Source organism: Gymnogyps californianus, unplaced genomic scaffold, assembly GCF_018139145.2.
Source record: "Gymnogyps californianus isolate 813 unplaced genomic scaffold, ASM1813914v2 HiC_scaffold_40, whole genome shotgun sequence".
Lineage (NCBI taxonomy): Eukaryota > Metazoa > Chordata > Aves > Accipitriformes > Cathartidae > Gymnogyps > Gymnogyps californianus.
In genome coordinates, this window is record NW_026114290.1 from 199,662 (window position 1) to 211,203 (window position 11,542).

The 11,542-nt window shown below is 64.2% G+C and overlaps 2 protein-coding genes across 2 annotated transcripts; both read left to right on the forward strand.

The window, feature by feature from the left end:
* The first annotated feature begins 813 nt into the window (after positions 1–813).
* Positions 814–2,618, forward strand: LOC127028720 (CD209 antigen-like protein D). The gene is made up of 3 exons (XM_050914422.1): positions 814–953; positions 2,077–2,186; positions 2,287–2,618. The coding sequence occupies exons 1-3, from the start codon at positions 870–872 to the stop codon at positions 2,411–2,413; spliced, it is 321 nt and encodes a 106-aa protein (XP_050770379.1). The 5' UTR covers positions 814–869; the 3' UTR covers positions 2,414–2,618.
* Positions 2,619–4,041: 1,423 nt separating this feature from the next.
* On the forward strand, positions 4,042–11,506 carry SYDE1 (synapse defective Rho GTPase homolog 1). The gene is made up of 8 exons (XM_050914417.1): positions 4,042–4,129; positions 5,763–6,443; positions 7,198–7,941; positions 8,017–8,231; positions 8,318–8,444; positions 8,542–8,699; positions 9,115–9,370; positions 10,715–11,506. The coding sequence occupies exons 1-8, from the start codon at positions 4,042–4,044 to the stop codon at positions 11,140–11,142; spliced, it is 2,697 nt and encodes an 898-aa protein (XP_050770374.1). The 3' UTR covers positions 11,143–11,506.
* Positions 11,507–11,542: the final 36 nt, after the last annotated feature.

Below are 11,542 nucleotides of genomic sequence, written 5' to 3' on the forward strand. Positions count from 1 at the left end.
ACTGCAACAGGGCCCTAAACTTGATTTAACCCTACATTTAGGGTGACTTAGGTGACTTAACCTAACACTAACCAAGCCCAAACCTTAATGGGGGTCCTAACCCTGCCGCAGACTTAACCCTAAATATATACAATTTAACCTAATCCTAAGTGAGGTCAAACCTCAATGGGGTCTTAACCCAGCTCAAACCCTAAATGTATGTGACTTAACCTAACCCTGAGCAAAGTCAAACCTCAATGGGGTCTAAACCCAGCTCAAAACCTAAATATATGTGACTTTACCTAGCCCTAAGATAGCCCAAACCCCAATAATTCTAACCTCGCCCTAACCCTAAATAGAAAGGATCTAAATTCATCCTAAACTAGTCCCAGTCCCAGCGGGGCCCTAACCCTAACCCAGCCATAGCCCTAAATATCTAGGACTTAAGCTAACCCTAATTTAGCCCAAACTTCAGCATGGTCCTAACCCCAACGCAGTTGTAACCCTAAACATACAGGACTTAAACTAAACCCAAACCCCAATGGGACCCTAAGCCTAAGTTATAACCCTAAATATATAGGATTTAACCTAATCCTGACCCAGTCTAAACCCCAATGGGACCTCAGCCCAGTCCTAAGCCTAAATATATAGGATTTAACCCAAACTCCAGCAGGGCTCTAAGCCTAACCTAGCTGTAACGCTAACCCAGTGGGGACGCTCAGCAGCCGGGGTCGTGTCTCCAGCCAGGGTTGTCCCCGGTTTAGGGGGTTCTCACAGCCTCAGCTGAGGGGTGACCCCCCTCTTTTCTGTGTTCCCCCCCCTCCCCAGGCTGCCCCCCTTGCTCCAAAGGCTGGACTTATTTTGGGAACTCCTGCTATTTCTACTCCAAGATGGCGAGTTCCTGGGAGAACGCCCAGCGCTTCTGCTCGGCCCTGGGCACGCAGCTCCTGGAGGTGGACAACCCCGAGGAGAAGGTGAGGAAGGACAGATCCAGGCATTCGGGAAGGGGGACGGGGAGGGGGGGGGACACTGCGGTGCCTGAGGTGGGCTTTGGGGGAGAAGGGATGATCTTCTGAGGGATGGGGAGCAGCTGGAAGCCTCACGTGAACCCCACAATCCCTGTCCTGAACCCTACGACAGGTTTGGGGTCAGCCCACACCCCACTTTTCCCACGGGCGGGTGCTGCTGAGCCCTCACCCTAAGATTTACACAAATTCTATTCTTTTAACCCTAAACTTACACTCTAGTGCCTAATATTTCTACAATTAAGCTCAATCCCATTCCTAATAAAGCCGTAACCCTAATACTGAACCAAATCCAGTTGAAACCTATCCCTAACTCTATCCCTAACCCTAAGCCTAATCCTAGCCTTCACCATAACCCTGACCCTGACCCTAACCCTGACCTTAACCCTGTCCCTAACCCTAACCCTGATCCGATTATCCATAACTGTAACCCTATCCCTATCCTAAACCTAACTCTACATATATTTATAGGACTTGACCTAACCCTAAGCTAGCCTAAACCCCAACAGGGCCCTAGCCCAGCCCTAACCCTAAGTATATAGGACTTAAGCTAACCCTAAGATCCTCCAGACCCCAATGAGGCTCTAACTCAGCCCTAACCCTAAATATATAGGACTTAAACTAGCCCTAAGATAGTCCAGACCCCAATGAGGCTCTAACTCAGCCCTAACCCTAAATATATAGGACTTAAACTAGTGCTAAGATAGTCCGGACCCCAACGATGCTCTAACTTTAACTCTAACTCTCATTTTTCATAACTGTGACCCCAAACCTGTGTATAACCCCATCTTAACCCCAGCCCTAGTGCCCCACAGACCCTTACCCTGCTGTCCCCGACCCCAAACCTCCTCTGAACTGTCCCCCGGCACCCAAAAAAACCCCAAACTCCCCCCCGCATCCCTCCACTCCAGGGCAGAAGTTGTGTCAGCAGTGGGGAGGTGTAGGGTATTGAAGGGGGGATATGGCATCAGGTCCTACCTGCCACCGGGACCTGCTGTCCCCCGCTGTCCCCAAGGGTGGGCAGAGGGCTGTGGGGGGCTCTGCCATGGGGTGACGCTGCCTTTACCCCCAGGATCACGTCCGGACCATGCTGCAAAGCTCCTCCTGGCTCGGCATCAGGGATGAAGAGGTCGAGGGTACCTGGAAGCGAGCGAACGGGACTATCCTACCCCGGGAAAGCAGGTACAGCCCAGCAAGCGCTGGGGACAAGGGGACGGGGGCTTGGGGACACAGGGGGACACCCCTAAGCTGTCCCGATCCCCCCCTCCCCGGCTCGTCGCAGCTCGTGGCACAGGAACGAGCCCAACGGCGGGCACCAGGAGAACTGCGCGGCGGTGAGGGAGGACGGCGAGTGGTACGACTACTCCTGCACGAGTCAGCTCCCCTGGGTGTGCGAGGGACACCCCTGAGGGTGCGAGGGACACCCCTGAGCGTGCAAGGGACACCCCAAGAGCTCCTCCACCCCAGCACCCGCCACCCCCTCAGAGGGCTCCCCCCGGCCCCTCTCCGCTTGCCACATCTGACCTGCAGCACTCCAGGATGCAGCCCCGACCTCCAGCATATCCATTTGGGGTCCATGGATGGATCTCCGGGGAAAATTCGGGGTACGGGGTGGAGTGGGGTTCCCTGCGGGGCAATAAATACGTGTGCAGAGTGAAGCCCTGCTCCGGCGATGCGGGGTGGGGGGCTGCATGGGGATGGGGGACCCCCGATGGTGTGGGGTGACTCCTGGCTCTGGGTTTGGGGGGTCCCTTGGCAGAGCAGCGGTGGTTTGGGGGGGTGATGCCACATGGAGGATGGGGGTTGTGGGGGTCTTGGGCCCCCAGGCTCCCCACAATCCCCCATGATCCCTTCAATTACCCTTCAGGCTCCCCAAAATATCCCCCAGACCCCCAAGTACTCCCCAGGCCCCCCCAAATACCCCCAGGGCTCCCCCAAATGCCCCCCAGACCTCCCTAAATACCTCCCAGACCCCCAAATAGCCCCCAGGACCCTCCAAATACCCCCAAGACCCCTTAAATACCTCCCAGACCCCCAAATACTCCCCAGAACTCCCCTAAATGCCCCCCAGACCTCCTTTAATACCTCCCTGACCCCCAAATAACCCCCCAGCCCCCCCCAATACCCTCCAGACTTCCTTTAATACCTCCCAGACACCCAAATACCCCCCAGGACCCCAAAATATCCCCAAAGCCCCCTTAAATACCTCCCAGACCCCCAGATAGCCCCCAGGGCTCCCCCAAATGCCCCCCAGACCTCCTTTAATACCTCCCTGACCCCCAAATAACCCCCTAGGCCCCCCGACCCCCCCCCAATACCCTCCAGACCTCCTTAAATACCTCCCAGGCCCCCAAATACCCCCAGGTCTCCCCCAAACACCCCCAGATCCCCAAATACCCCCCAGGTCTCCCCCAAACACCCCCAGATCCCCAAATAGCCCCCAGGAAGTCCCCCAAATACACCCAGACGCCCTAAATGCCTCGCAGGCCCCCAAATACCCCCCCAAACATCCCCCAGACCCCCTTAAATACCCTCCAGACCCCCCCAAATACCCCCCCCCCGCCCCGGGCTCCCCACACCCCCTCACCCTGTGGCAGCGGGACGTGGCTGGGGGGTATCCGGGAGTGATCCCGCTCCCGGGGGGCTGTCCCCGCTCCTGGTGGGGGGCTTCTCCCGGTCCAGGGGGGGTTCTCTCCGGTCGGGGGGGGGTCTCGGTCCCGGATTGGGGGGGGGGGGGGAAGGGGGGGTTCCCCGTGGTTCCGGACTACAGCTCCCGGCAGCGCTGCCGGCGGCATCCCAGGAATTCGCGCCGCGGGATGGCGGCGCCGCCGCTCCAGGCCCCGCCGCGCTGAGGGGACGGGGACGGCCTGAGGAGGGGGGAACCGGGCCGGGCTGAGGGGGGAACTGGGACGAGCTGAGGGGGGGAACCGGGACGGGCTGAGGGGGTTTGGACGGACCGAGGGGGGCCGGGCAGGGCCGAGGGTGGGGGTGGCCCCAGCGGTGTGAGGAGACCCCGGTGAGGGGAGCGGGGCGGGCGATGGCGGAGCCGCTGCTGCGGCGGACCTTCTCCCGCCTGAGGGGCCGCGACCGCCCGCGCGGGAAGAAGTCGGACGCCAAGGACAGAGGTACGGACACCCCACACCCCCCCGAGAAAGGGACCCCCCCCCATCACCCCAGGGTCCCTTCTGCACCCCCCTGAGGAAGGGACACCCCCCCATCACCCCAGGGTCCCTTCTGCACCCCCCTGAGGAAGGGACACCCCCCCCCCGAGGAAGGGACCCCCCCCATCACCCCAGGGTCCCTGCTGCACCCCCCTGAGGAAGGGACACCCCCCCCCCCGAGGAAGGGACCCCCCCCATCACCCCTGGGTCCCTGCTGCACCCCCCTGAGGAAGGGACACACCCCCTCCCCGAGGAAGGGACCCCCCCCATCACCCCAGGGTCTCTGCTGCACCCCCAAGAAGGGACTCCCCAGAGGAAGGGCCTCCCATCACCCGGGGTCCCTCCTGCCCCCCAAGGAAGGGAGCCCCCCAAGAAAGGGACCTCCATCATCCCGGGGTTCTGCCCCCCAAGGAGGGGAACCCCCCACCATCACCCCAAGGTCCCTTCTGCACTCCCTCCGAGGAAGGGACAACCCCCCCCCCCCAAAGAAGGGACCCTCCCCAAGGAAGGGACCCCTATCATCCTGGGGTCCCTCCTGCCCCCCCCAAGGAAGGGATCCCGCCCCCAGAAGGGTCCCCCTGTCCCCCAGGAAGAGCCCCCCGCCTTGTTCCCAGGGCCCCTCCTGCCCCCCAAGGAAGGGACCTGCCCCAAGAAGGGTCCCCCATCACCCCGGGGTCCTGTCCTCCCAGCAAGGGCCCCCCTCCCATGTCCCCATTTCCCCTCCTGCCCCCCAAGGAAGGGTCCCCCATCACCCCAGCTCCCTCTGTGCCCTACAGGAATCGGGGTCCCCCCACCCCGGGTCCCTCCTGCCCCCACCCCACATCTCTGGGGGTGTCAGGCTCCCATGGAGCTGGGGGAGCCCCACACCGAGCCATGGCCATGGCGTCACGGGGCGGGGGGGGATCCTGGAGATCCTGGGGGTCCGTGGGGTGCCACGGGGGGGGCACCCTGCTGTGGGTGCGGGGGGATTGGGGTGCACAAGGCAGGGGAGTTTGGGGTGCACAAGGCAGAGGGGTGCAGGGCAATTGGGGTGCACAAGTTGGAGGGATGCAGACAACCTGGGTTGGGGGGCACAAATGAACTGGGGGGGTGCAGGGAATGGGGGTGCACTACTGGGGGGACCCTCCCTGCGTGTGTGAGCTGGGGGGTGCAGGGGGGCAGGACCCTGCCTTGCAGCACAGAGCCAGGGGACACAGGCAGAGCCACCCCCGTCCCCGTTGGGGTGCAGCCCTGTACCTATTGGGGTGCAGAGGGGTTCAGCCGTGCCCCCCCGCTCCCTGCCGGGGCTCCCCCTGCCCACGCCGGGCTGGTGGGAGCGCGGCTGCGGGTCCGGCCAGCAGTAAACAACCGGAAATCCCGCTTGGCAAGGGGCTGCGCGCAGCTGCCTGCGCCTGCCCGCCGCCCCGGCAGAGCCGGCATGGGGAAGGGGGGTCCCATCCGGGACGGCAACAGATTCAGGGTGAGGATGGTGGGTGACGTGGTGGGATGCTCGGGGTGGTGGAGGGGACGAGAGAGAGGTCCTCGTGTCCCGCTGGGTTCCCCGTTGGCGTTTTGGGGACCCCCGCACTCAGCCCGCCTCTTTTCCTTCCTCCCACAGAGCATCCACCGCCAAGCCCCGATTCTCCAGTGGACTCCGAGGCAGCATCAGTGGAGCCGGTGCCGGCAGCATCCCGCAAGCAGAACTGGGCCCGTTTCTCCTGTGGCGGCCGTGACGAGAGGCGGCCGCTGCCTCCCAAAGCCTCCCCGGATCCGGCAGACGCTGGTGAGCCGGACCCTGCCACCAGCAGCCCCCGGCCCAGCATCGAGCAGCCCAGTGAGGAAGATGTGGAGCCGGCGGAGGAAGCCGAGGCGGTGAACGGCTCTGGGGAGCTGGGTGGTCTCGGTAGGAGCCCCGGGCACGGCGCCTACCTGCAGAGCTTGGAGCGGAGCAGCCGGCACTGGGTGCTGTCATCGGTGAAGGGACCAGGGCTAGATGAGCCGGGCGGTGGAGCCGAGGTGGATACCGGCGCTGCCGGCAGCGAGGGCGAGATCTGGTACAACCCCATCCCCGAAGATGAGGACCCCCAGCCTGGGAGCTCCTGGAAGACGTGGAGTGGAGGGAGCCACGACGCCGAGAGGGTCCGTGGTGGGGAGTCACCCCCAAAGACGGGTAGGGAAGACCCCCCCCGGGGCAGTTTGGGGACAGCGGAGAGCTCCGGACCCCGCAGCGGCACGGCCCCGGCGCTGCCCACGGCTGGCCGAGGAGAGGAGCCGGGAGCTGGCAGGACCCAGGCTTGCGGTGAGGGGCTACGGGTTGGGGAGAGGTGGGACAGTGGTGGCACCCGGTCCCCCCCAGCCCTTGTCCTCCTGTCACCACCCCCCCCAAGAGAGTGTCCCCTGGACCCCACGGTCCTGTCTCCATCCGCAGCACCCTGCGGTCTTTGTCCTTTCTCTGTCACTCGTGAGGTTTCCTGGACCCTGTGGTCCCCAAACCTGATGGTCCCTGTCCCCAGTGTCCCCTGTACCCCATGGTCCCTGTCCCCAGTGTCCCCTGTACCCCGTGGTCCTGTCCTCAGTGTCCCCTGGACCCCATGGTCCCTGTCCCCTAGGATGGCATCATCCCGATCCCGTGGTCCCCATCCCTTTCCTGTCCCTTTCCAGTCTACCTGGACAGTGTCCTTCGAACCTCACTGTCCCTGTCCCCAAGGATGTCTCCTGGACCCCACAGTCCCCATCCCTTCCCCATCCCCCAGGAGGGTGTCCCCAGGACCCCTCAGTCCCTGTCCCCACCCCAGGGCAGTGTCCCTCAGACCCTGCAGTCTCCATCCCCTCTCCATCCCCCCAGGACAGTGTCCCCAGGACCCCACACTCCCCATCCCTTCCCCATCCCACAGGAATTGTCCCCTAGACCTCACCACCGCCATCCCATCCCAACGGAACCCTCCCTCCCACCCTACAGCAGTTTCCAGGGAGCAGCCCCGTCCCACTCAGGCTTCCCAGTGCCCCCCCACCCACCCACCCAGGACCCATTCACCCCTTTTTCCCCTCCACAGGGAAGATGCCGATCCCATGCGTGAGCTCGGGGACGGGGCTGACCACCCCCTCTCCCCCCGCCAGCCCCAAGAAGGGGCGTTCGCTCAACAAGGTGAAGTCCCCAGGTACCGTACGTCGCCTCTCCATGAAGATGAAGAAGCTGCCGGAGCTACGGAGGAAGCTGAGCCTACGCAGCCCCCGTCCCCGGGGCCAAGAAGGTGGCACCTCGCCCTCCGAAACCCGCAAGGAATCCAGCAACGTCATCAGCCGCTACCACCTAGACAGCAGCGTAGCTTCACGGCCGGGGCTGCCGCGAGCCAAAACGGTTGGCAAAGGCGGCTACTTGAGCGATGGCGACTCCCCGGAGCTGCCAGCTAAAGCTGGGGCGCGTGCCGAACCAGAGGATGGGGAAAACGGGCTGGATGTGGGAGCTTTCCGTCCTTACAGCTGCGGGGAGACGCCGCCGCGATGCGGGCAGCACATCTCGGGGCTCGTGAGCGTCCACCTCCACGGCGTGCGGGACCTGAAGCCACCACGAGCCGAAGCCCGGGAGGTTTTCTGCGTGTTGCAGGTGGACGCGGCCAACCGGGCTCGCACGGCTTTGCTACCCTGTAAGACAGCGTTCCTCGGCCTCAACCACACCTTCAACCTGGAGCTGGAGGGTGCCCGGCACCTCAAGGTGATCGTCTTCTCTTGGGATCCCACCTCCTGCCGCAACCGTCTCTGCTGCCACGGTACCGTAGTCCTGCCCCACATCTTCAGAGGTACGGCTGGGCGGTGGGGTCGGTTTGGGGTTTGGTGACTTGGTACTCCGTTGACGGCACCGCTCGGCTCTGTAGGTTGCCGGGCCCAGCAGCTGGCAGTGCGGCTGCAACCTCGCGGTGTCCTCTACTCCAAATTCACTTTGGTGGAGCAGTGGGACAGTCCCGGTGAGCGGGAACCCCGCGTCTTCGGCGTGGAGCTGGGCCAGCTGGTGGAGCGGGAGAAGACAGCCACCAAGGTGCCCCTGCTCATCCAGAAATGCGTGGCCGAGATAGAGAAACGAGGGCTGAAGGTGAGCAGGGACTTACCGTGACGGTTGTAGCGGGGTGCGGTGGATGAATCCGCCCCAAACCGCGGTGAGGGCGTCCCCGTTTGCAGGTGGTGGGGTTGTACCGGCTCTGCGGCTCGGCCGCCGTCAAGAAGGAGCTTCGCGACGCCTTCGAGAGGGACAGCGCGGCCGTGACGCTCTCGGAGCAACTCTACCCCGACATCAATGTCATCACAGGTGGGTGCTCGTCCCGGGGGGCAGGGGTGCCCCCGCAGGTCCCCGTGCACCCCGTGGGACCACGCTGATGTCCCCCGCCGCGTCCCCTCTCCCGCAGGGATCCTCAAGGATTACTTGCGGGAGTTGCCCACGCCGCTCATCACCCCCACGCTCTACCACGTCGTGCTGGAGGCCATGGCCAAGCGACCCCCCCGGATCACCCCGGGAGAGCGGGACGCTGTCACCCTGCTCGACTGCCTGCCCGACGTTGAGAAGGTGAGTGCCCAGTGCTAAAAAAGGGGGTGCCCAGCGCCAAAAAAGGGGGTGCCCAGCCGTGGTGAGGGATTAGGGGGGGGATCCCATTGCTGCTCAGCCCCAGGGTCTCCCCCCATCCCAACTTGCCGCTGCAGATAGTCCTTATTTCTTGACCTGTGGCATGGGACACGTCCCCATGTCACCTCCCTCCTCAGGACCCCCCAGGCATTTTTGCCGGGGGGAATCTTCACATCCCCCCAATATCTAAGCATTTATTTTCACCTCCGCATTCACTGTGTGACTCGGCCCCGGTGACATCGGGGACTATCCGCAGCCGAATCCCCTGGGGCGATTCCCCTCGGCTCTCTTTAGGGGGGATATGGGACAACGGGATGGCATCAGAGGATGTCCCTGCTGATGCCACTTTGTCCCCCAGGCCACGCTGACACGGCTCCTGGACCACCTCAGCCTGGTAGCCTCCTTCCACGACTTCAACCGCATGAACTCGCAGAACATCGCCGTCTGCTTCGGGCCCGTCCTGCTCACCCAAAACCAGGAGCCCCGACGCTCCGGCACCAGCAGCAGTACCGGCACCGGTAACCGCGGCTACGCCCACAGCGAGGACATCGCCAGCGCCGTTGACTTCAAGAGGCACATCGAGGTGCTGCACTACCTGCTGCAGGCCTGGCCGGGTGAGCGGGGTGGGGGGGGACACCTGCACCCCCCCACACTTTGGAGGGGCTCTTTGCACGGCCACCGCCTGGGCCACCATCGGTGGCAGCTGCTCTGGGGGGGGTCTGTCACCCCCCCTGCTGTGGCTTCCCCATGGGCCACCATCCCCAGCAGCTGCTCCAGGGGTCTGGGACCCCCATATGGCTGCTCTTGGGGGGCCCCCCAGCCCTGGAAGGGGTCTGTGACCCCCCCCTCCATGTGCCACCTACCCAGCAGCTGCTCCAGGGGCCTGGGACCCCCATATGGCTGCTCTTGGGGGGGCCCCCCAGCCCAGAGAGGATCTGTGACCCCCCCCTCCATGTGCCACCATCCCCAGCAGCTGCTCCAGGGGTCTGGGACCCCCATATGGCTGCTCTTGGGGGGCCCCCCCAGCCCTGGAAGGGGTCTGTGACCCCCCCCTCCATGTGCCATCATCCCCAGCAGCTGCTCCAGGGGTCTGTGACCCCCATATGGCTGCTCTTGGGGGGCCCCCCAGCCCTGGAAGGGGTCTGTGCCCCCCCCCTCCATGTGCCACCATCCCCAGCAGCTGCTTCAGGGGTCTGTGACCCCCATATGGCTGCTCTTGGGGGGCCCCCCAGCCCTGGAAGGGGTCTGTGCCCCCCCCCTCCATGTGCCACCATCCCCAGCAGCTGCTCCAGGGGTCTGGGACCCCCATATGGCTGCTCTTGGGGGGCCCCCCAGCCCTGGAAGGGGTCTGTGACCCCCCCCTCCATGGGCCACCATCCCCAGCAGCTGCTCCAGGGGTCTGGGACCCCCATATGGCTGCTCTTGGGGGGCCCCCCAGCCCAGAGAGGATCTGTGACCCCCCCTCCATTGCCACCATCCCTAGCAGCTGCTCCAGGGGTCCGTGACCCCCACATTGCTGTGGGGTACCCCCCACTCCCAGTGGCTGGACCATGGCACCCCCTGCCCCCCCCCCATCTCCAGCAAAAGGTCTGGGTCCCCCCGACTTTTCTGGTGGCTGCTCTGTGGGCCACAGCCCCCCACATCTGCCCCGTGCCCCCCCACCCTCATCCAGCACCTCTCCTGGGCTCCCCCCATCTCCAGCAAAAGGTTTGGGGTCCCCCCATTTTTCCTTCAGCCGGTCCACGGCCCCCACATCCAACAGCTCTCCTGGGGTCCCCCCCATTTCTTGCTGGTCTGCCCACCCCCCCCCCATCTCCAGCAATTGGCCCCCCCTATTCCCAGCAGCCGAGCCGGGGTCTCCCCATTCCCAGCAAAAGCTCTGTGGCCCCCCATTTTCCCACCACCCCCCCCCCAAACCCCAACAAAACTCCCGGTGACCTTTACCGCTCTCTCTGCAGCCCCCCGCTCGACCCCAGCCCCCCAACTTTGGGAGGGGGCGCAGCCCAGTTGCCCGCAGCAGCAACGGGGGCCACCGCTGCGACTGGACCTGCTGGAAAGCGCGGTGGTGGCCCGTCACCGTCCCCGAGGACCGGAGAGCCCCCCCAGCAACCGCTACGCCGGTGACTGGAGCATCTGCGACCACCAATTCTTACTGGTACCCGGCACAGCCGGCGACGCCGACTACGACGAGGTGGCAGCCGGTGACGGTGAGACCGGGGTGCCGGCGCGGCAGTCCTCACACCGGCGGACCCTCTTCATGGCTGATTTTGCCCTGGGTGAGGAGCCCGAGGCGCCCTTCGGCCCTCGCCTCAACCTGAAGGACTTTGACGCGCTCATCCTCGACCTCGAGCGGGAGCTCGCCAAGCAGATCAACGTCTGCCTGTGAGACCGGTGCCAACGCTGGTTGCCGACGCCAGTGCCAGCACCGGTGCCGATACAGGTGCCGATGTCAACACCAGCGACGATGCCAACACCGCTGACGATGCCGACACCGGTGCCGATGCTGACGCCAGTACTGACGCCAGTACCGATGCCAGTACCAGTACGGATCTCGATACCGGTGCTGATGCCAACACCGGTGCCGATGCCAACACCGGTGCCGATACCGCCGCCGGTGCGAGAGCGACCAAAAAGCAGCACTTGCCTCTAGTTGCCTTCGATTTGCACAGCGCCGAGCAGGAGGGACCCCGGACGGCGAGGGTGATGCTGCCTTCGGTGAGGTGGGGGCCCCCCTCCCCAAAACAGCCCCAGCTCCGGTTTCCGCCCCCCCCCCCCCCAGTGTTTTT